General features: G+C 40.4%; 1 protein-coding gene across 2 annotated transcripts in view; it reads right to left on the reverse strand.

The window, feature by feature from the left end:
- Positions 1-25,960, reverse strand: part of FAM189A2 (family with sequence similarity 189 member A2) — a 74,380-nt gene that overhangs the window by 27,317 nt on the left and 21,103 nt on the right. For both annotated transcript variants that reach the window (XM_043487032.1, XM_043487031.1), the window contains exon 3: positions 3,153-3,263. In XM_043487032.1, coding sequence (XP_043342967.1) covers positions 3,153-3,263 — 111 coding nt within the window. The remainder of the gene's footprint in view (positions 1-3,152; positions 3,264-25,960) is intronic.

Consider the following 25,960-nt stretch of genomic DNA (forward strand, 5'->3'; position numbering starts at 1 on the left):
AAAAAGCTTAAAAAAAAATACTGATGTCCAGGCCCCCACTTCAGGGCAACTGAGAATATATGAGTATAGGGCCCAAGCTTGGATGTTCTTTTAAAAAAGTTCCCCAAGTGATTCTAATAGCAGTCAAGGTAGAGAACCACAGAATTTCTCATCAGAAAAGTCAACCGTGCGGACCTTTACATCTTACAATTTGGCTTCCGTTTGTTCCAGAGCCGCCAGTGATCTATCGCTTGGGCTAACTTCTGACCACTGCACTCGGAATCCTCTCCTCTCCTGGCTTCAACTCACTCCCTCTACTTATTATCGTTCAGGGCAGATCTCAAACACCTATGTTCCAGGTATCCTTTTTCCATCTTCCAAGACCTTCTTCTTTTGCAGCCCCAGAACACCATGTCTCACTCTCATGACTGCATGCAGTCTCCCTGGCTTTGCATTTGGGCGTTTATTCATTCCCTCCACACACGCTGATCAAGCACTTGCCGCAGTGACCCCACTCCTCGTGCTATGTGATAAACTTCTAGGTCAGAAATGATGTCTGACTTTTCTTTCCACTCTCTGCAGTCTCTAGTATGGTGTCTTGCATAGAAGAGATGCTATTCTTTTGTTGAATTATCTTTCAATGTATTATGACTTCTCACTTCTGTCCTGCGTCTGTTCTCTTTGTCCCTTCCAATTTTCTGTGTGATTAGTGACAGGGAGACCAAGCCTTGTTTAAACATTTTTTCTGGGAACTCTGTGTATATAAAGAAGCGTGTGAGGAGGTGCTGTTGAAAACTCCCCAGAAGATGGAGAGCCAGACACTGTCCTCGGGGAGATTCCAGAACAGGAGATGAGAGAAGACAAGTATATGAACACCTTTAGCCCAAAAAAGAAAAAGAGAAATGTTTCAGAGATGAACAGAGAGGAATTCTGGAAGATTATCTTCTCTGGGGATCAGGGACTACTTCCTTAAAAAGATAACCATTGAATGAGGTGTTAAAAGGCTGATCCTATTTGGATGAACAGGGAAGTAAGGGACAGGGAATGGTCAGGGGAGAGCGGCATTGTCAGGAACAGGAAAGTAGGGCAGAAACCTAGGTGGCCTGTGGGCTTGGGCTTGATCACGGTGGGAAAGAGGGGAAAGGGCAAGTCATAAGCATCTGCCTACAATGCGTGTGGCCTGGGTTCAATCCCTGGGTCGGGAAGATCCCCTGGAGAAGGAAATGGCAATCCACTCTAGTACTCTTGCCTGGAAAATCCCATGGACAGAGGAGCCTGGTAGGCTACTGTCCATGGGGTCACAAAGAGTCGGACATGACTGAGCGACTTCACTTTCACTTTTCAAACATCAGGCAACACTGTAAGCCTGTGCTTCCAAAACTTAAGGTTATTAAGCAACAAAATGACAAAAACTTTTTAAAACTGTGAAGGGTTGTTAAGAGCAACAAGTTTTTACTGAGTCCCCGAGGAATCTTCCCACCTGGGGAGATCATGAGCTTCCTGCAAGGATTCCATCAGAGCGTTGTAAGAAACGCCTTCTTCACTTGCATCCTGCTGGTTCTGACTGGGTGAGAATGCCATGAAACCAAGTTCCAAACAGATGAGGTTTCCTATAACTTGTAAAGAGTCCACTTTTTTGGGGGGAGGGGACATGTCATCAGACATGCTGAATCTTAAGTTTCCTGACCTGTGCCCTCCACATTGGGAGCATGGAGTCTTAACCACTGTATGGTCAGGGAATTCCCAGGAGTCTACTTCTTTTGCTTTTTGCCACAGGGAGATATTTGTGATGGAAAAGTCCTCTTAAAAAGTTCAGAGATGGCCAGAAATTTTACTTCTGGGCACATACTCCAGAGAATTGACTCATTTCCATGATAGCATTGTTTACAATAGCCAAAAGGTAGAAAGAATCCTAGTGTCCTCCAATGGATGAAGGATAAACAAAACGTGACCTCTGCATACAGTGAAATATTTATTATTCAGCCTTAAAAAGAAAGGAAATTCTGACACATACTACAACATGCAGATGTATTGAGGGTGTTATACTAAGTGAAATAAACAATTACTAAAAGACATATACTGGATGATCCCACTTATATCAGACAACCAGAGCAGTCAAACCCATAGCATCATAAAGTAGAAGAGTGGTTGGCAGAGACCAGAGAGAAGAGGGAATGGAGAGTAGCAGTCTGAAATATATAGTGTTGGATTTCCCTGGTGGTCAAGAACCCGCCTGCCATGCAAGGGACATGGGTTTGATCCCTAGTCCGGGAAGATTCTACATGGAGTGGGGTAACTGCGCCTGTGCACAACAAGAGAAGCCACCGCAATGATAAGCCCACGCGCTGCAACTACTAGCCCACTCACTACAACTAGAGAGGAGCCCCTGCCCTCTGCGACTGGAGAAAGCCTGTGTGCAGCAATGAGGCCCAGTGCAGCCACAAATAAATAAATAAATAATTCTTTAAATAAAATAAAATGTATAATGTCAGCTTTGCAAGATGGAAAGAGTTCTAAAGACTGGCTGCACAACGAAGTGAATGTATTTAACACCAGTGAATGGTTAAGATGGTATATTTTATGCTATGTATATTTTACCACAATTAAAAATTAGAAAAAAAAATTGGGACAGTACAGGTTCACAACCTCTTATCTATGATTCTGAAATCCCCAAAGCTCTGGACACCAAAAATTTTGATTACAGTCTGCTGTCTCCCGATTCCACTGAGGTGTTAAAGAATAAAAAACAGTCTATGTGTCACATTTATCTTCTAAAAATGGGAAATACTCTGAATGCTCAAAGGCCTCCAGAAGTTTCAGATAAAGGGACTGCTAACCTGAATTCTGATAATATCCATCTTTCCTCTTTAGACAAGAGCAGATAGATACTGATTGTGGACAACTGATCCATCTATTCACTGACTAATGATGCATTATATTGCTGTGGTTTGGGGGTTCTACTGGCTGGTCCCTGCTTCAGAAAAACTAATCGACAATCTGAGTACAATAATGAGCAGTTAGTTCTTTATTTTGTTTTCCCACTTCCTTTTACCGACTTCAGGTCTCACTTTAGGACACTGCGTGGTCCTGTGTCCAGCCACATACTGGCACCCAAGAATGCTGGGCAGGCCACGGTTGGCACAAGCACGAAGTGATGTTTCAGGACAGCTTACCAGATCACATCTGGGCACACTGGACACAAACTGAGCACCCTGGCAGCCAAGAATAAATCCGGCTAAATTCAGGAGGACACACACCACAGACAGCAGTACAAAGAGATTCACCTGAAACAGCAAGAAAAGGGGCAGTTAGAGAAAAGATGACGGCTACATTCAGAGACAGATTTTTTCTAAGTAAAAAGACTCATTCTTTTCCTAGAGAAAACAAAGAAAAGTCAGAATCATGTTTTTAATGGACAAACTCCTCCCCCCAACTTTTTAGAATGCTTTAAATTGTGCTGAGGAATGTCACTGACCCGAAGTCTTCTCAATTTCAAGTCCCTATTTTTCTTCCTCTTTGCAAATAATAGAGTCCTGACTTTTAGCTGTACATGACATTAAGCCATGGCTATTTCCTCCTTGAGCCACTGTTATTTCTTCCAAATTTTACAGGATCATGGCAATTGGATAAGTGGAGAATTCTAGAACATAAGTGGAACCCAGGAAAATCAAGAAGTTCAGAGCCATTATCAGCCAGAAATCATACTATATGTATAAAATATAAAATAAAGGTGAGTCTTTTTTTCAGTTCCAAACACCACTGGTACTAAAGAAAAGGCGTGCAACAATCTTCCAAGCACTCAGCTCCAAAGTTAAATATTACAAATACTATGCTAAATGATTAAGAACTGACAGAAATCAATCAAGAAGCCAGTATCCACTTAGCACAAATTAGAAACTACAAAGGATTTTTCAACCTGATTCTTCAAACATATTTGCAAAAGACTGAAAACCTGAAAGATTTTCAGTCTTTTGCAAATATGAAAGATCGGAACTAATGATTATCAGTTTTAGAAGCAAGCATCATTTCAGGGGGTCAATATGTCAGGACTGGCTGGTAAATGAGTTAACATGTGAAGTCTAGAAAAAGCTCTTTCCTTACTACTGGTATTTCAAGAAGCTTGAAAGTATCTCCCAGACCCAATTGATGAGTCAATATTTAATATCACATGATGTCCCTTTTTCTTTTTTTTTCTTTTTTTTTTTTTGATGTCCCTTTTCTTAAGAGGAATTCTTCCTTCCTCTCCAAGAGGAGTTTAAGAACTGTAAACACCAACTGACTCCAAGAATCCAGACCCTTCCTGAACCTGACTAAAGACTCTTCCTTGACTGATGTACAAGGAGACTTGTTTTTCACAAAGTCTGGCTTCTGCTTCTCTCCTTTTTTGTTAAGTGGTAAAAGGATTATGTGCCCTTGTCACCAAATCTTGGGAAAAATGCTAAAAGTGGCCTCTGTGTTGCCATTTCCCAGGTCAGATTCCTCCCTGTCTGTAAACTTGACTTGCACTGTGCTCCCATGCAAGAGCCCCCCTTTTTACTGTCATCCCTGATCATGCCTAAGCTTTTTGGGAAATGAGAATTCATAATTGGCAAAAGACAGGACATGGTCTTCTTACATGGGTTTCTTCCATGTCCTGGCAGTTGCTACTCAAAGAGACCCAACACATCTGGAATCTTCACACCCAACAACACAATTATTGTTACTATGGGGAATCTTGAACTTGCCTTTGGAAATTTTCTTTTAATGAATATTAGATGACTTGAAAAGAAAACATAGCTATAATCCTTATACCCACTAGCCCACCACTAATCTTCATAACTGAAAATTAGCAGCATCAGATACAGAATGGGTGAGAGTCTATTACCCAACACTGGACCTCAAATCTCTTCATTAGAATCTTAAATCCTGCTCGTCCAAAGACATCAGTAAGAAATCAATAGGCAAGCCACAGACTGGGAGAAAATATTTCATGCCTATATTGAATAAAGAAGCTATGTCTAGAACATACAAATAACTCTCCAACTCAATAATAAAAAGACAAATAACTCAATTTTAAAAATCAGGCAAAAGACTTGAACAGAGATGTCACAAAAGAAGATATATGAATAGCCAAGGAGCAGATGAAAAAGCAGGAAGTAGCCAGAGAGACCTCAACGCCCCTATTCCCAAAGAATTGGGCCTCCCATCTCTTGAGGGGGGAATGTTAGGTAGATAGAATAGGGAAAAGGAGTCCAAAATGGTGGTGGCTAAAAGACCTGGAAGGGAAAGCCTGCGAAAATAGAACAAAGGAAGGTCCGAGGACCGGAGTGAGAACCCCAGGTAAAACAAACAATGCTCCTGCCTAAGCCCAATTTGCATAGGACAGGCCCAGGGGGAACAAAAAAAACATAAAAAGAGGAGCCAAAGCCCTCTTCTCCCTCTCTTCTCTCTCTCTCACACGATGGGGCGCTCTTCTCTTCTTGTCTTTGGATCCAAGTGCCCTCAGACCTCGAAGATGGATTTTTCCGCTATCATCTAAATAAATAGAGTTGTAACACTGAAAAAAAGAAGTGCTCAACACCATTAGTCATCACTGAATGCAAATTAAAACCACAGTGGGATTACCTCACACCAACTAGAATGGTTAAAATTGAAGACTGACAAGAGCAAGTGCTGGTGAGGATAAGGAGCGTGTGGACTCTCAAACACTGCTTGTCCAAGTATCAAATCGTACCAACACTTTAGAAAACTGTATGGAAAGAGGAGGGGGAGTAACTTGCCAGTGGGGAAACCTGACAAACACTAAATTAATGAGGTGACCAAGGTTAACATTACTGATAAGTTATATTGATACCCAACATTCCTGACCTCCTCTGATAGAGATGGCACTTCACTCTGTGATCTTCCTCACCCAAATTCATAAAAACTTCAGTCGAATCATGAGAAAACATCAGACAAACTCAACTGAAATACATTCTAAAAAATACCTGACCAGTACTCTGCAAAACAGTCAAGGTGATCAAAACATGAAAGTTTGAGAAATTGTTACAGCCAGGAGGATCCCAAGGAGATATGACACTTAAACGTAATGTGGTGTCCTGGGATGGAATCATAGACAGAAAAAGGACAGTGGGCAAAAACTAAGGAACTCTGAAGAGTATAGACTTTAGTTAACAATAATATATCAATGGATTTCCCTGGTGGCTGAGACTGTAAAGAATCTACCTGCAATGCAGGAGACCAGGGTTCAATCTCTGGGTGGGAAAGATCCCCTAGCAAAGGAAATGGCAACCCACTCTAGTATTCTTGCCTGGAGAATTCCATGGGCAGAGAAACCTTGAGGGCCACAGTGCACAGGGTTGCAAAGAGTTGGACACTATTGAGAGACTAGCACTTGCACTTTTCACTTTTAATATTGGTTCATTAATTGTGCCAAATGTACCATACCAATGTAAGATATCAATAATAGAGGAAACTGGGTATGGGGTATACAGGACCACTCTGTACTATCTATGCAATATTTCTATAAAACTGTGCTTACACAGCCGTGTTTGACTCTCTGAGGCCCCATGGACTGTAGCCTAGTAGAATCCTCTTTCCATGGAATTTTCCAGGCAAGAATACTGAAACGGGCTGCCAGGGGATCTTCCCAACCCAAGGATCGAACACTCATCTCCTGCATCTCCTGCACTGGCACGTGGATTCTTTACCACTAGCATCACCTGGGAAATGCTTCTGTAAAACTAAAACTATTCTAAAATAAAAAACATACAGATGGCTAACAAACATGTGAAAAGATGCTCAACAGCACTCATCATTAGAAAAATGCAAATCAAAACCACAATGAGGTATCATCTTGCACTGGTCAGAATGGCCATAGTCAAAAAGTTTAAAAGTCTACAAACAGTAAATGCTGGAGAGGGTGTGAAGAAAAAGGAATCCTCTTACACTGCTGGTGGAAATGCAAACTGGTATAGCTGCTATGGAGAACAGTGTGGAGATTCCTTAAAAAGCTGGGAATAGGAATGCCATATGACCCAGCTTTAAAAAGCTGGCTTAAAATTCAACATTCAAAAATTAAGATCATGGCATCCAGTCCCATCACTTCATGGCAAACAGATGCAGAAACAATGGAAACAGTGACAGACTTTATTTTGTTGGGCTCCAAAATCACTGCAAATGCTGACTGCAACCATGAAATTAAAAGACACTTAGTTTTTGGAAGAAAAGCTATGACCAATCTAGACAGCATATTAAAAAGCAGAGACATGACTTTGCTGACAAAGGTCCATATAGTCAAAGCTATGGTTTTTCCAGTAGTCATGTATGGATATGAGAGTTGGATCATAAAGAAGGCTGAGTGCTGAAAAATTGATGCTTTTGAACTGTAGTGTTGGAGAAGACTCTTGAGTGTCCCCTGCACTGCAAGGAGATCAAACCAGTCAATCCTAAAGGAAATCAGTCCTGAATTTTCATTGGAAGGACTGATGCTGAAACTGAAGCTCCAATACTTTGGCTACCTGATGTGAAATCAATCCTGAATATTCACTGGAAAGACCTATGCTGAAGCTGAAGCTCCAATACTTTGGCTACCTGATTCAGGAAATCAATCCTGAATATTCATTGGAAGGACCGATGCTAAAGCTGAAGTTCCAATACTTTGGCTATCTGATTCAGGAAATCAATCCTGAATATTCATTGGAAGGACCGATGCTAAAGCTGAAGTTCCAATACTTTGGCCACCTGATGTGGATACTTTACCAACTCATTAGAAAAGACCCTGATGCTGGGAAAGACTGAAGGCAGGAGAAGGGGATGACAGAGGACAAGATGGTTGGATGGCATCACTGACTCAATGGACTTGAGTTTGAGCAAGCTCCAGGACATGGTGAAGGACAGGAAAGTCTGGCATGCTGCAGTCCATAGCGTCACAAAGAGTCAGACATGACCGAGCAACTGAACAACAAAGCAAGATGGTAATGACAATCCTACATGCAGGGCGACAAAGGAGACACAGATGTAAAGAATAGACTTTTGGACTCAATGGGAGAAGGTGAGGGTGGGATGATTTGAGAGAATAACATTGAAACATGTACATCACCATATGTAAAATGATAACCAGTGCAAGTTCAACGCATGAAGCAGGACACCCACAGTCGGCGCTCTGGGACAACCCAGGGGAGTAGGGTGGGAAGGGAGGTGGGAGGAGGGTTCAGGATGGGGGACACATGTATACCCGCAGCCGATTCATGTTGATGTACGGCAAAAATCCTCACAACATTGGAAAGTAATTACCCTCCAGTTAAAATTAAAAAATAAATTTTTTAAAAACTGCAAAAAATCTGAATATATACCTACAATTTCACTGCTAGGACTAGATCAAAGAAATAAATGCAATTGCCTACAAAAGGACTTAGAAAAAGATGTTTACATTAGAATTATTCAAACTGGGCCAAAAATGAAAAGATGAAAAGAGCTCAAATAACCAACAACAGAAGAATATATAAACAAATTGTGGTATTTTCAAATGATGGACTACCTCCAGCAATAAAAAGGAACAAACTGCTGATACACAAAAGCAACATGTAGTTCAAAGACATTACATTGAATAAAACAGGCCAGATACGGTATGATTCCACTTATATGAAGTTCAAGAACAGACAAACAATCATGGTGAGAGAAATCAGAAGAGCAGTTGCCCTCCCAAAGGAGGTGTGATGTGAGGAGACTGATTAAGAAGATATAAGGGAACTTTCTGGAGTGATAAAAATGTTTTCTCTCTTGTTTTGGATATTGGCTACATGGGTATATCCAACTGTCAAAACTTGGCTAATTGAATACTTATGATCTGCAGTTTATATAAATGATACTTAATATGTATTTTTTAAATAAGGAAGAAAATTCTAAGTCCAGCTGTCAAGACAGCAGGGTGAGATCATATAACGTCAGAACAACAAAGATGAGAGACGGCCCCAGGGATTCACTGCCTAATGGGTTGGCTTCCCTTCTACAGTGGAGGGGCTGCTATTGAGAAGTCAAAGTCACATCACCAGAATGGCCATCTGCAAACCCCAGAATAAAGACCTGCCCCAAGGCACACAGGCTGTGTACAAAATTGCCATGTACTCTTTCCCAAATTTATTCCTGATATGGATTTTTTATGACTATTATTATAACTCTGGCCAAACATTGGCCAAATGGTCACCTAATCACTCTAGTGTAGATCACTGTAGCATATATCAGACATGGTGGCTGTTAGGACACCAAGCATAAGTCTTTCAGAGATTAAATCAGGCTCAACTGTATGAAATATTGGAGTTATACGGGACTCAGGATTTAAATGGACCCATCTGGCTTTTACCTAGTTATAATGGTATAACTTCCAAGACTCAAATATCCACCCCATCTATCACCAGGTGGTGTCCTCTCAAAGAGAAGACAGTAAAAAATCAGCTGCTAGTAAAGAACATCATAGTCAAAAGCCCACTCAGCTATACCTTGAAAGCAGAATTTCTTATACTGGAATTTTCTTCTATTGTCAACAATTCTTGCCTTTAAAAAATCATTGCATGTGATCTGGATTTCTCTCAGTGGAAGGCACCTGAATTTTCAATCAGGACCCTTGGTTCAAATTCAGGTTTTCTCCTTGCTTGCCGTGGTATCTTAGACAATCTCTAACTCTGTAAGACTTGCTTTTCTCATCTGTTAGAAAGGTCTATTGTCCTACTGGGAGGAAATATATACAAATGATACAACCGACAAGTGCTTAATTTTCAAAATAAATTAGTAGCTCAGACAACTCAACAACAACAAAAAACCCTATTGAAAAGCAGGCAGAAGATCTAAACTGACATTTTTCCAAATAAGACATACAGATGGCCAACATGCCCATGAAAATATGCTTAACATCACTGATTATTAGAGAAATGCAAATCAATATTACAATGAAGTACCATCTCACACCAGTCAGAACAACCATTATCAAAAAGTCTACAAACCACAAATCCTGGAAAGGCTGTGGAGAAAAGGGAATCCTCCTACAGTGTTGGTGGGAATGTAAATTGGTGCAGCCACTATGGAAAACGGCAGGGAGGTTTTTCAAAAAATAGAGTTACCAGATGATCCAGCAATCCCACTTGGGGCATATTCTGGACAGAATTATAATTTGAAAAAATACATGCATCTCTATGTTAATAGCAGCACTAGGTACAATATGCAAGATGTGGAAACAACCTAAATGCCCATCTACAGATGATGGATAAAGACAATGAGGTAGATATATACAATGGAATACTACTCAGTCACAAAAAAAAGAAAAAAATAATGTCATCTGCAATAACATAGATGGACCTAGAGATTATCATGCTAAGTGAAGTAAGTGTGAGAGAGACAAATATCATGATAGTACTTATACATGGAATCTAAAATATGACAAAAATGAATTTACCTATGAAACAGAAACAGACTCACAGAATTAAAGAACAGACTTGTGGTTGCCAAGCAGGAGAGAGGGTAAAGGAGAGATGGAATGGGAGTTTGGGATTAGCAGATGCAAACCATTATATATAGAATAAATAAACAATAAGGTCCTACTGTATAACACAGGGAACTATATTCAATATCCTATGATAAACCATAATGGAAAAGAATATGAAAAATAATGTACTTATATGTATAATTAAACCATTTTGCTCTATACCAGAAATTAATACAACACAGTAAATCAACTATACTTCAATAAAATAAGTTTTTTTAAAAAAAAAAGATCCCTGGAGAAGGAAATGGCACCCCACTCCAGTACTCTTGCCTGGAGAATCCCATGCACGGAGGAGCCTGGTGGGCTACAATCCATGGGGTCGCAAAGAGTAGGACACAACTGAGCGACTTCACTTTCACTTTTCACTTTCTTATTATGACTTGTTCCTCTCTATCTCTGATATTCCTTGACTTGAAATCCCTTTAGGCTAATACTATTCTTATATCAGTAACCTCAGATTTGCAGATGACACCATCGCTATGGCAGAAACTGAAGAGGAAATAAAGAGCCTCTTGATGAAAGTGAAAGAGGAAAGCAGAACAGTTGGCTTAAAGCTCAACATTCGAAAAACTAAGATCATGGCATCCAGTGCCATCACTTCATGGCAAATAGATGGAGAAACAATGAAAACAGTGACAGACTTTATTTTCTTGTTCTCCAAAATCACCGCAGAGGGTGACTGCAGCCATGAAATTAAGACACACTTGCTTCTTGGAAGAAAAGCTATAATCAACCTAGACAGCATAGTAAAAAGCAGAGACATTATTTTGCTAACAAAGGTCCATCTAGTCAAAGCTATGGTTTTTCCAGGTGTCATGTATGGATGTGAGAGTTGGACTATAAAGAAATTTGAGCACTGAAGAATTGATGCTTCTGAACTGTGGTGTTGGAGAAGACTCTTGAGAGTCCCTTGGGCAGCAAGGAGATCATACCAGTCAATCCTAAAGGAAATCAGTCCTGAATATTCATTGGAAGGACTGACGCTGAAGATGAAGCTCCAATACTTTGGCCAACTGATTCGAGGAACTGACTCACTGAAGAAGCCCCTGATGCTGGGAAAGATTGAAGGCAGGAGGAGAAGAGGGCGACAGAGGATGAGATGGCTGGGTGGCATCACTGACGCAATGGACATGAGTTTGGGTAAATTCAGGGAGTTGGTGATGGACAGGGAGGCCTGGCGTGCTGCAGTCCATGGGGTTGGGAAGAGTCAAACATGACTGAGCAACTGAATTGAACTGATTCTTATAGTTAATGTTTTAATGGTTTATCTTCATCCATCCAAATAGGAGAAGGTAATAAAAGAGAATAAAGTTTAAAAGTTCAGCTTATCTAATCTTTATATCTAAAATGTGTCTCTCATAGAGAGTGTATGATTGAGTTTTATCTTTTTATCTGTCTTACAACCTCTTTTCATTGGAATGTTGGTTATTGATATGTAATGTAGTTATTGATACAGTTGCATTTATATCTACTACTATGAATTTTATTTGTACTCTTTGTTTTTTATTCCTTGCTCTTATTTTTCTGCCTTCATTTAAATAATTAGAATATTTTTAGTATTCCATTTTAAAATTCTAATTGGCTAAGAAACTATATCTCTGCATTATTTTTTGTGACTCTGTAAGGATTAAAATATTTATCCCTAAATTTTCATGATCTACAGAGGGTTAATGTCATATTATTTCACATCAAATGAAAAAATAACATACTTCTATTTATACTCCCACACTCAAACTTTGTGTTATTGTTGTCATTTATGTTACATGTACATTCATTTTAAACTTCATCATTCTCTGTTGTAATTTTTCCCTTAAATAGTTATATGTCTTTTAAAGAAATTAGAAGAAAATAAGTTGCAGGTTTTATGTCCCTGGAAAGGTTCCAGTGTCTCCTAGTCTATGGAAACTTGAATAGAATTTGCATCCTACTGTTGTGTGAGAATTGTATAAATCTTAATTATGTTGAATTGGTTCATAGTGCTGTTTCAAGTCTACTACATCCTTCTACTTATCTCTATATTCATTCTACTAACTTTTGAGAGTTTGATATTGAAACTACAGCTAAAAATCTTAATTTATCTACTTAAACAACAATTGTAATATATAGTGGAACTATATGTAGCCTTCTTCTATATTTTCCAAGTCTCCTGTAAATGTGTTACCATGCTTTCACAATTAAAAATATATATATAACAAAAAAAAAAAAAAAAGATCTATCATCCCAGGTACTTCCCAAGATTCATGAGAGAATAACACAAAATGATGTACATGAAAATCTTTTATATGCTGCAAAATACTAGGCAACCAGTTTTACTATTGCTAACAATAGGCGTTGTGCCTTTGTGGGGAAGACTTTTTATTATAAAATGAATTTCATAAAATGTGTTTCACTAATTTCCAGTAGCAGCAACTTGTTCTTACACTTATGATGCATAAATGCCCCCACGAATTTATGGCAGCTGGAAAGGATACTCAGTTACTACAGTCCACCTGTAATAATCTGTAGGTATATTATTTCCAAAACTCTTCCATAAATTCTCTCTGAAGACTGCTTTAGGAACTTACTCCACCACGCTGACCATTGACACATGTGTGTGAGGTGTCTCCTACTGGCCCCTCCAGATCCTCTCTCTGCTCCCCATACTTCTCCCCTCCTCCCAGGGAGACTGATCTGCAGACTGTATCAATGGGGCTCCTCTGCCCTCTGGTGTCTGGTTTGGTTCAGTCAATGGGAGCCCTGGAAGAAGACCCAAGGGAGAGAGGAGGATGAGGTTGGGGTAGTTATTCTCCTGGTTCCTTCTCTGCAGGCTCAGGCTGGCTGTGTCCCTCATGAAAAGCCACAGGTCTTCTCAACGGCTCCTCAGTACATGATCCCAACTTCTAGACTCTGACTACCCTTCCCCTGTCAGGACTACACCCTGCACATATCTTTGTGAACTGGCCCTTAATGAACTGCTCGTCAGGTTATAATTTTATCATTATAGCATTTTATCAAGACCATCTCTATAAAATTTTTCCATATATTTAACCTAATTTTTTCCCTGCTCTTTAAGCCTATCTCCTATTGTTCTCACTTCAAACTGAATGTTATTCACTCAATGAAGTGAACCCCATGGGGTACAGTCCCTGAATTCTCCTGAAGCCAATTCCTCACTGTGATTTACCAACACACGTGTGTACATGCATGCTAAGTCACTTCAGTCATGTCCGACTCTGTGCGACCCTATGGACTGTAGCCCATCAGGCTACTCTCAGGCTTCTGTTCATGCAAATTCTCCAGGCAGGAACACTGGAGTGGGTTGCCATGCCTTCCTCCAGGCGTTCTTCCCAACTCAGGGACCAAACTCGCGTCTCCTTCAACTCCTGCATTGGCAGGTGGGTTCTTTACCACTAATGCCACCTGGGAGGTTGGGATTTACCAACAAGAAACAGAAAAGCCCAAAGTTTATGGAGAAAAGTCTTTCTAGAATTTATACTTTAGCCATGAAAGACTGAGGGACACAAGAAGTAGAGAGTTTGCCTCATTGCATCCTGTGGCTTACAAGAGGTAAATGCAAAATCCAAGATCCAAAGCCGTGGTCTTTTCACAAGGACTGGCAACATGAGTTAAGCCTTTTATGGTTTCAGTTTCATTGTTACTAACTTGAATCACATGTATTTTCTGATACTTATACACCAGGTAGCTTGCCACAAAAGGTATGTTTGTCTTTTCTTTTCTTTTCTATTTTTTGGCCACCCCACACAGTATGTGGGATCTTAAATTTCCCCTCCAGGGATGGAACCTGTCCCCCTGTAATATAAGTGTGGAGTCTTAACCACTGGACCCCCCAGGGAAGTCCTCGGAGGTATGTTTTTCAACTGAGTATTTGGAATTGCCCTTAACACTGATCTCTTGCAAATGTGTCCCCAGTCCATTCCAGGTCTCAATTAAGTGACCCAATAAAAGAATCAGTCTGGGGAAGCCATCCAATAAGAAACATCACCTGCAATTTGCTTATTCCAACCTGCTGAAAGTTCTTCATAATTTCCATCACGTTGTTGTTCAGTCATTCAGTTGTGTCCAACTCTTTGCAACCCCATGGATTCCAGCACACCAGGCTTCCCTGTCCTTCACCACCTCCCAGAGTTTGTTCAAACTCATGTCCATTGAGTCAGTGATGCCATTCAACCATCTCATCCTCTGTCATCCGCTTCTCCTCCTGCCCTCAATCGCTCCCAGCATCGGGGTCTTTTCCAGTGAGTCAACTCTTTGCATCAGGTGGCCAAAGTATTGGAGCTTCAGCTTCAGCATCAGTCCTTCCAGTGAATATTCAGGGTAGAAATCTTTAGAATTGAGTGGGTTGATCTTGCTGTCCAAGGGACTCTCAAGAGTCTTCTCCAACACCACAACTCTAAAGCATCAATTCATCACTCAGCTTTCTTTATGGTCCAACTCTCACATCTGTACATGACTACCAGAAAAACCACAGCTCTGACCATACGGACCTTTGTGGGCAAAATGATGCTTCTTCTTTTCAATACACTGTCTAGGTTTGTTATAACTTTTCTCTCATAACATCATTAAATAATTATGGCTATCACAGCTTGGTACTGTTGAATCCTCTTTGATACAATGTTTCTGTCTCTAAATAGACTCACCTTTCCCTGCTGCTTAAGGAGGTTTATTTGGCTTCTTAGTTCCCTAGTGCTCTAAACTCAGATTCACCTGAAAATCAACTGTGAATCTTTACATAAATAGTTTCACTAATTGTGTGAAGGCAGAATAGCTTAAAATGAATAGGTTTAAAATAGTGAATTGAACATAAGGATTTAGTTCTACTAAGTCCTGAAAACCCATGAAATTGATAATAAAGGAAATATCTTTAATGCAGAAATTCATAAGGACTGAAAGGAAAAATTTTAGAAGTTAAAAAGCCAGTGTGCAAGCATGAATTGACTCAGGGGTCCTAAGAAAACGGAATCCTACAGCAACAATGACGAAAGCCAAAACAGAAGAATTCCTCAGTCACCACATGTTCAAAAATGGGTGGCAGCAGATACCTCTGGATGTACAAGTGAGGCTAAAGATAGAATTGGCTGAGAATCTAAGAAGCAATTAGAAAATGGTACAACCACTATGGGAAACTAGAGGCAGTTTCTAATGAAGTTAAGTATCTATCAACCTATGTTTGAGCAATTCCCATTTAGGTACATACATTAACGTATATGCCCACAAAAAGACATGTACAAGAAAGTTCATAGCAATTGGTTCATAATAACCAAAAACTGGAAAACAACTCAAATGTCCAAGAATAGAAGAGTAGAGGAACAAATTGTAGCACCCTCTTAAATGAAATAAAACCCACTGCTATGGTTTGAATGTTTGTGTTCCCCCAAACTCATAAATTGAAATCCTAGCCCCAAAGTGATGGTATTAGGAGGTGGGGGGTCTTTGGGAGGCGATTAGGTCATAAAGGGCAAGCATCAATCTACTCAGTGGTCCTGAGAAAACTGAATCTTACAACAGCGATGAGGAAAGCCAAAACAACAGAATTTATCATGAATGAGATTAGTGAATTTGTGTGTGTATTTTTCAATTTAAATATCAAAAGCACGCCAAATTATTTCCATTAGAAACTCCTCAAAAAGGTTTAACTCAAAAAATACTACTACTGCCTCAGAATCCTTTTCTTTTTCACACTTTCTTTCATCTTTCAATTTCCCAAGAAAACATCACTGGTACCCATTTAGTCATGATGCCTTATTTTTCCTCAGATGATGCTGTTGAAAATAAATTAAAATCAGAATACCTTCTCCAGTGGGGTACAAAAACATAGGTCATCTTAAATATTACTGAAAGAATGAACAAATCAATCAATGAATAATTGAAAGAAAAATTGATTCTTATGATAAAGACTATTCGGAGGTATCATATATCCTTATCAATATTGTGGAACATACACAGACAGGCCCTGAAAGGCAGTCACCAGGTTGACTATCACTGCTTGCATGAAAATGGCTACTGCTATTGCTCCTGGTGGGAACCCACCACTTCCCGGGGAACAAAGATGGGAAGGGCTGGGACTCCTTTCCCATCATTTCATAGGAACGAGTCGGGGTGGTGAGTGAGTGGGTGGAAGAACTAAGTACCCAGTGCATAGAATCCAGGTTACGTTTTCCCATTGAAACAAGAACATTATGTGATCTGGCTGGGAATGTGACTGACATTCTTTTATGTTCTCAGAGACAAGAAGTCCCAGCTCCAAACCACTGATCAGTCACCGGTTAATAGGACAAATGTCATAGGACCTATGACAATGAACAAAAACACTTACCTGACTCTTAACACTTACAATTTTAATTCAGTTTGGAGAAGCATTTTAATACACAGATGTAGACTCAAGGGGCCCTTGTAGGGCCAAGTTATCTAAACACAACACAATGACACCAGGGGAGGAAAAAAAGGAAGACGCCAAACTAAAATCTTTCTGAACTAGTTTAGTAAAATGACTCTTCTGATAGACTGTTCAGCACCATGGCAACCAACAAAACATGATAAATCACAGTGACTCACAAAGCCCAGCCTCTGGGCTTAACCCTGTTCAGGCGCACATGCACTGACTTGGTTTGCAGGGCGCCTTTAATCAACTCAGATCCCAAGAGAACCTGCTCCCGGGCTTCACTCCCTTGACATCTTTTCAACTTCTTCCAGAAGCCTGGCAGATATATTACCAACGTCCAGACTGGCGCTCCCTGCCAACAAGCCAAACACAGGCTCGTTGCTGTGAACAGAAACAGCTGTCTCTCTTTCCTCTCGTTCCTCTCAGAGATGTTGAAGTGTCAGATTTGTTCATGTTACGGTTGTCCCAGATTCTCTTTTCATAAAATATCTAAAATGTAACAACATTTATTTTGAATTCCTTTTTCAACAGGAGTGAAAGCCTTCTTCCTCTCCCAACTAGTGAAAGACACAACTTTTCATTAGTTTGGAACAGTCTTGAGATGAGCAAAAAACAATTACAAACTGAGACTTGCAAATTCCTGATAAAGATATACAAATCTCAGGACTTCCTGACAGTCCAGTGGTTAAGACTCTGCACTGCCCACGCAGGGGGCCGGGGTTCAATCCCTGGTTGGGAAACTAAGATCTCTCATGTTGTGTGCCATGGCCAAAGGATAAATTATACACACACACACACACACACACACAGGCAAATACAGTAGTTTGGTCATCTGATGCGAACAGACAACTCAATGGAAAAGTCCCTGATTCTGGGAAAGATTGAGCGCAGAAGGAGAAGAGGGTGTCAGAGGACGAGATGGCTGGACAGCATTACCAATGCAATGAACATGAACTTGAGCAGACTCCAGGAGATGGTGAGGGGCAGGGAAGCCTGGCATGCTGCAGTCCATGGAGTCGCAAACAGAACAACACACAAATACAAATCTCAGGGTACTTTCAAGGCTCCCAGCTCGTGAGAGGAAATTCTGCCTTTCCTGGGGTCCTCCCCGCCGCCCTGTTCTCTTACGGATCCCCTGAGTCCCAGGGCTCCTTTTCAGCACTATGCCCCTCATTTCTCAGGAAAGTGACTCTTCTCATGACCTAAGCAATCAGCAGAGAAGGGGGTGAACTCATCATGCGTATGGCTCCACAGTTCCCTGATACAATGGAGGAAGCTGTCACCTTGAATTCACATGTTTCCATCAGCAATGCAGCAGAGGACTAAGAGGAAAACATCCTGATGAGAGTCTCAAGACAAAATAATCAGAGGATAATGTGACACCCTGAGATTTGCTCTTTGAACAAAGTGAAAGAGTCAGGATCATGTTCTGCTCTACCCCACAGGAGTAAGGTGGCAGAGGTAAATTTGGATTTGAAGATAAGAAAGGCAGCAGAAACTTTTAAACAAAATTGCAGAGCTATGACTCTTGAGACATCACTTTCCTTCTCTGTTATGCTTTCCTTTCATCTGTGTGTCGTTCTTTCCCTGCCCCTAGCCCTTTTTCCAGGTTACATTTTCCCACTGAAACAAGAACATTGTGATCTTAGCTTCTTCTTTAAAAAAAAAAAATGTTTTTAAGATCCAATTTTATTTTATTTTAAAAACTTCTTGGCTGCATGGCAGGTGGGATCTTAGTTCCCCAACCAGGGATCAACCCTACACCCCTGCATTGGAAGTTTGGAGTCTTAACCGCTGGACCATCAGGGAAATCTCTACTCTTAGCTTCATAAGGTTCAGCAAGTTAAATTCACACTTTATGACTCCCCAGTAATGAAGATCATGGCTCTAGAGAAGTTACCTAGAGACAACAGTCCTCAAAGACGGCTTCCATCAAGTCCTTCCCTCTGTACTTCACTGGCTGTTCCTCACGTCAAGTGGTGAAGGCTAATATATACAATGAAATATTATCCAACCTTAAAAAGGAAGTACTGACATATACTACAGCATGAACGAACCTTGAAAACACTATGCTAAGCGAAACAAACCAGATACAAAAGGACATGTGTGATTGCACTTACATGGGGTACCTAGAGTCGGCAAATTCAGAGAGACAGAAAGCAGAACCGTAACTACCCTGGAAGAATTGGAGACCTGGTTGAATGGATACAGACTTTCCATTGGGAATGATGAGAAAGTTCTGGAAATGGAGAGTACTGCTGATTGCACAGCACTGTACTGTACTGTACCTCCTACTGTACTTGTACAAGGTACTTAATGCCACTGAACTGTACAGTTTTAAATGGCTAACACTGCAACATTTTAAATATGTATATTTTACCAGGTTTTAAGAATCACAAAATTGTTTCAAAAAGGAAAAGAGGTGGAGTCCAATTCCCAATTCACCTCCCCTTGATCCGAAAGTACCCACGGGAACTTGTTTGACCAAGAGAATTCAGCAGAGGTGATATTCTGGGACATCCAGGCTAGATGGTAAGACGCCTGAGCCACATGGGCCTCCTGGAACACTCCTCACAGACATGCCCTCTCGGAAACCATGCTGGGTGGCTGTTACATGAGGAGGTCACATGTTCATGCTCTAGTCAACAGCCCTTGCTGGGCTCCAGGCCATGTACTGAAATATTTAAGGAGGAGATGCTGTGAAGGCTGGGATTTAAGTGAAAACAACACACTGGTAACGGAGAAGAGAAATGGTTAGGGGTGTAGATGAGATGAGTTTGAACATGCGTAGCTGGGCAATGAGTATGGGGTGGGGTGGTTCTATTTCCCACAAATTAGGAGTATATTTGAAATTTTCCATAGCAAAGAAAGAAGAAAAAGGAGGAATAGGAGAAAATAAAAGAGGAGAAGGAGAGGGGAAAGGAGGAGAAACAGAAGAAAAAGAAGAGGAGGAAAGGAGATGGGAGGGAATGAAGACTGAAGAAGCCAATTGGACTTATCTCTTCACAAATTCAATTTCTGGAAAAAGAAAAAAAGTGGCAGAAAGAGTATCCTAGAAAACAGAGGACTAAAGAGACAGAATAGTCCCTGAAATGACTGAAACTTGACTGAGTCCCGACTTCTGGAAAAAAGAACAGGCTTACATAGGAGTATTCACTTTTGGATGATTCATCAAGCTTTACACTTACACATATAAAAATGTGTACAAATCATATTTCAGTTGAAAACTTTTCTGATTAATAAAAACTGTATAACATTTTGGAATAATTGAGAAAATTTAAATACGGGCTGAATATTAGATGGCATTAAGAAATTAAAAATAATTTTCCTACTTATGACAATGTTACTATGGTGAGGTAGAAGAATGTCTTATTTTTAGGAGATAACTCCTAAAGCACACGGAGGTAAAGTACCACACATCTGAAACTTCAAAATAGTTCTATATAAAATATTTATATATAAACATACTAAGTAAGGCAAAATGTTAAAAGCTATTGAATCCAAGTGGAAAGTATATGAGAACTCATTATGTTATTTGCTCAACTTTTCTGTAAGTTTGAGAATTTTCATAATAAAACATTTTAAAAAAATATTGAAGAGGCTTTTGCAGGTGCAAAAGTAACAAGCAGCAGAAGCATGTGCCCATCAGCTATTACTAAAGAACTTCTTTCTAAAAGAACTGAGTCATCTACCTGGGGAAACAGGGCTCCTGATGGAACAGTCCCTCCAAGTCAAATCTTCTTTTTGGCATAAAAGGATTATCTGCTTCTCTCAAGCACACTTTATTTTTTTTTCCATTTATTTTTATTAGTTGGAGGCTAATTACTTTACAATATTGTAGTGGTTTTTGCCATACATTGACATGAATCAGCCATGGATTTACATGTGTTCCCCATCCCGATCCCCCCTCCCACTCAAGCACACTTTAAAGCCTGTCCACTCAGCAGCACAGAGCTCCCAGGCAACCCTCCCACCCCTTAAGAGATAAGCCTGCTGTGAAAACACACCCACAAAAGCAAGGGTAGTGATTAAGAGCATGGGCTCTAGAGAGATACCACCTAAAAATGGGTATCCCAACTCTGTCATTACTAGCTATGTGACCTTGGGCAAATTGCTTAACCTCTCTGTGTCTTGGTTTCCTCAGAATGAAGATACTAGTAACATCTTATAGGATTAGTGGGTTAATATGAATACATACATCTCACTTGTATGTTTATTATTATTATTACAAATTACTACAAACAGTAAAATACTACCAACCCAGTTCTTCAGTCATAATTAGAATGAATAAAGGGTCAACAGACATTCAAAAACATAACAGCCCCCAAAAAAGGACCAAGATGTCATGGAGACCCGCATGGAGAAAACATGCTCACTCACACAACAGAAAAGAAAAATACAAAGAAATAAAAAGTGTAAGACTTTGAAAAGTTAAGGAACAAAGTAGCTCAACTCAAGAGGTCCAACATCTGATTACTGGGTGTTCTAGAAAGACAGAGCAGAGCAAATGGAGGGAAGGAAATAACCAAAGAAATAATATAGGAAACTGCTTCGTGTCGAAAAAGAAAGTTAAGTCGCTCAGCTGTGTCTGACTCTTTGCGACCCCATGGCCTGTAAGCTACCACACTCCTCCGTCTAAGAAATATATCTTCAAATTTAAAAAAAAAAAAAAAAGAAATATATCTTCAAATTTTAAAAAACTCAAGAGTAAAAATAGTCCAAAAGTATGAAGGAAAAAAGACCCACATATAAATATACCTTTAGGTTATTTCAGAAGACTGCCAGAAAAATTATCAGAAACTTGGAAATGGGCAAAAGAAATTACTGGGAGTTCCATTTACCTATTCAGTTATTTGGCCATTTTACAACTCCGGAGAGGCAGAGCTTAAGTTGTAGATTCTTCTTCGGTAAGGATGGAAACAAAATCTGTCCAATGTAATAGAAAAACCTTGAGATTTACTGCTGTATATCTACCAGTTTTCTATTTATCCCAGCAGTCTCCTCCTAACATCACCTATGAATACTGAGCTTCTCAACTGTGCTTTGAACCAATTTTCCCTTGTTACTGACACATGTTCATTTTGTACTGGCCTGAGAGTCATGGTTTTATCTTCTGAAAATTAAACTTTATCAATACCAAGGTAAAGAGAAGATCCTAAAAGCTTCCAGATAGAAAAAAAGAGGTCGCCTGCTAAGGAACGTGAAGAAGGAAATGACAACCCATCCCAGTATTCTTGTTTGGAGAACCCTATGGATGGAGGAGCCTGGTGGGCTACAGTCCATGGGGTCACAAAGAGTTGGACACGACTGAGCGACTAACAGAACAACAACTAAGCAACAAGAATCAGATTTACATCAGGGACAACAGTCATCAAGCAGTGCCTTCAAATCTTGGAAGGAAAATCATTTGAACCCAAAATTCTACATGCAGCCAAACTATCATTCAAATGGGAGGGCAAAACAAAGATACATCAAGCATTCAAACTCTTAGAGAGCTCCTTTCCCTCACATTCTTCATGAAAATTTTGGTGGTTCAGTCAGTAAAGAATCCGCCTGCAATGCAGGAGACCTGGGTTCAATCCCTGGGTTGGGAAGATCCCCTGGAGAAGGGCATGGCAACACACTCCAGTATTCTCGCCTGGAGAATCTCTGTGGACAGAGAAGCCTGGAGGGCTGCAGTCGTGGGGTCACAAAGAGTCAGTCATGAATGAGCGACTAAGCACAGCACAGCACATTCTCTGGCAAAATGAAAAGGGAATTCAAGAAAAAAGAATGTGTGAGGCATGAGATCTAATGGCTCTAATCCAATGATATCAAGAAAATATTTAGATGACATTTGTATAGGATATCTAGGAAACAATTAAATCCAAACTAGAATAGGAAGTTAATAGTCTTAAGAAGGTCCAAAGGGGGAAATAAAACAACTAGCAGAAAGAGTATGATTAAGAAGCTAGATGAATAAAACTCAACTTAAGAGTCAACGGATTTTCAATAAAGTTCCAAGATAATTCAATGAGGAAAGAACAGGTTCTTCAACAAGTGATGCTGGGACAACTGGATATCCACCTGCAAAAGAATGAACTTGGACTACTGATACAGGATATGCAAAAGTTAATTCAAAACAGATTATGGACCTAATCATAAGTGAAAACAATATAACAATATAACACAGAGGAAAATATACGAATAAATCTCCATGACCATGGGCTAGAACAGGCTTCTTATTAATAGATATGACAGTATAGCAACAAAAGAACTTCATCAAAATCAAAAACTTTTGTGCTTTAAAGGATGCCATCAAAAAAGCCAAAAGACAATTCACAGAATGAGAGAGAATATTTGCACATCAAATATCTGATAAGGAACTTGCAAAGGGAAACTGGTTAATTCTCTAGTTGTGATGATGCTATTATGATGAGATAGGGAGCCAATACCTCATCATAATAACATCATCACAACTAAGAGAATTATCCTGCGCCAAAGACATGCAAATGGCCAGTAAACACACAAAAATGCTCAACATCAAGTCAAAAACACAATGAAGTACCACTTAACACCCATAAAGATGGCCACAATAAACAAGATAGACAGTAATAAGTGTTGACAGAGATGTAGACAAATTGAGACCTGCATGCACTGCTGATGGAAATGTAAAATAAAAGTCATTTCAGAAAACTGGTCTTCAAAATGTTGAATGTATACCATATGCCTCAGCAATTCCACCTCAAGGTTTATAGCCAAAAGAAATGAAAACATGCCCACAAATAAACTTGAACACCAATGTTCACAGTGGCATTATTCATAGTAGACAGAAAGTGGAAATGTCTATCAACTGATGAATAGATAAATTAACTGTGGTTAATAATATTCCATTAATGGAATATCATCCAACAATAAAAAGGGGGAAAGTATTGATACATACTATAACATGATGACCCTTAAAAATATTGTGCTTAAAAATTTGCTAAGTTAAAGAAACCAGTTACAAAGGATCACATATTATATGATTCTATTTGAAATACCAAAAATAGGCAATTTTAAAGAGACAGATAGTGGTTGCCTAGGGCTGGGAATATTGAGGGGAAATGAGGAGTGACTTCTAATGGGTACAGGGTTCCTTTGGGGGATAATCTGAAAATGTTGTAAAATTGATGGTGGTGGGGGTTGTGTATATCTATGAACATGCTAACTACCATTGAAATGTACAGTTTAAATGGGTAAATGTTATGGTGTGTCAATTATATCTCCATAAGGTATTTAAAAATATAAGAGGGCTTCCTTGGTAGCTCAGTGGTAAAGAATCCACCTGCTGATGCAGGAGACATGGGTTTAATCCCTGGTCCAGGAGGACCCCACATGCCTTGAGCAGCTAAACCCACGTGCCACAACAATTGGGTCTGTGCTCTAAAGCCTGGGAGCCGCAGCTACTGAAGCCCGCGAGCCCTACAGCCGGTAGTCGGCAACAAGAGAAGCCACCGCAGTGAGAAGCCCCTGCGCTGCAACTAGAGAGCAGCCCCTGCTCCCTGCAACTGGAGAAAAGCGTGCACAGCAACGAAGACCCAACACAGCCAAAAATAAACACATAAATAAACACATTTTTAAAATACAAGAAGCCGCTAGATGACTTCTGAGATTAGGTGACTTTTTCTTTTCTTGTCAACTAGAAAAAAGAATCATTTAAAAACTCTAGTAAAAACACAAATCTACATATCAGAGTCACAGTCCAAAACGGAAGCAAACTAAAATATGACATGATACTAAGCAAACGATAGAGAATAAAAGAGAATAACAGATTTGACTTGGAGGCTTGAAACTATTCTTAAACACAGTTTAAAATCCTTTAAACACAGGATTAAATTTCCTTCTCTCTAGATCCCATCATTTCTTCCCGGTGCTACAGAAAGTAATACAGCTGATCCCTCGAACAAGCAGGACTCATGGGCATCAACAGAAAACCACTTTGTTTTTTTCCCCAATGTGGGGTCGCTCCCACTTTGTAGAGCTAATTCTTCCTGACCGCTTAGATGAAATTTGAGGCTGGGTGCATGATTCTTCTGGACAATATCAGTGACAAAAAGTCCTCCTCCGGGTACTTCGAGTCACAAAAAGTCCCATTTTGGTAATTAAAATATCCAGACCTGTGTCCCCGTCAAAACCTGAAACCGCACTTAAATTTCAGTTTCTTTCCGTCTCATCTTCTCATTGTAGGGAGCAAGCAAGCCTGCGGTGGGAACGGCAGGGGAAAGAGACAATCTTCTCGGTTTCCCTGCTTTTTGTGCCCACTTCTCCTGAAGCCTGCCAGCTACAGCTCTGCCACCCTGGGGAGGAGGGAGCCAGAGCAGGCCAGGCCAAGCGGGTACGCAGGTGAGGGGAAAGGAGAGTTCCCACGACTGTTCACAACTGGCCCTGGCAGGTGCTTAGAGAGACTGCTGAATGGGGCTTCCACTGGCTCCTCCGAGATACCCACTGCGGAACCTGCAGTTCTCTTAACATAGGCATCCCGCAGAGCAGGCCCAGCCTCTCTCTGCTGTGGCCCGCTCGCTCCTCTAAGGGGCTCTCTGGGGCAGGATATAAGCTCACCCCAGGCCTACTCTGTCTTACAGGGCCCCAGCCCTCTGGTCAGTTCGAAGTATGCATCGTGGGTTTGGTCTGTGAAAGTACAATTACTTCCCAACTGCAGTCTTCCCAACTGAGAGTCTTTCCCAACTCTCAGCCTCAAGGCACTCCAGCCCACCCTTCGAACTCCCCAGGCAGGAGTCTGACACCGGTCTAGTCAACCACTGCGAGACGCCTCTCAGGCTGTCCACTGCTTACCGTTAAGCACCTCTCCCCTCCCCTGCACAGAGGTGGAACTCAATGCCAGAGCAACTCAGTAACTTTCTCCAAACATTTGTCTCTTTAACCCCTAATCTTTTTATAGTCTGGGGGGTGGAGATCAGCTAAGGACTGCAAAACTGGTTTTCACCCAGAAACTTTGCAAGTCCTCCTTAGATAGTCTAACACACTGGAATGTGGGAGCTGTTGACACCAGTTGTATTTTGGCCTCAAGTGGATCTGGAAAGCAAGAATCTAACTATAGCATCCTA

Source organism: Cervus canadensis, chromosome 14, assembly GCF_019320065.1.
Source record: "Cervus canadensis isolate Bull #8, Minnesota chromosome 14, ASM1932006v1, whole genome shotgun sequence".
NCBI lineage: Eukaryota > Metazoa > Chordata > Mammalia > Artiodactyla > Cervidae > Cervus > Cervus canadensis.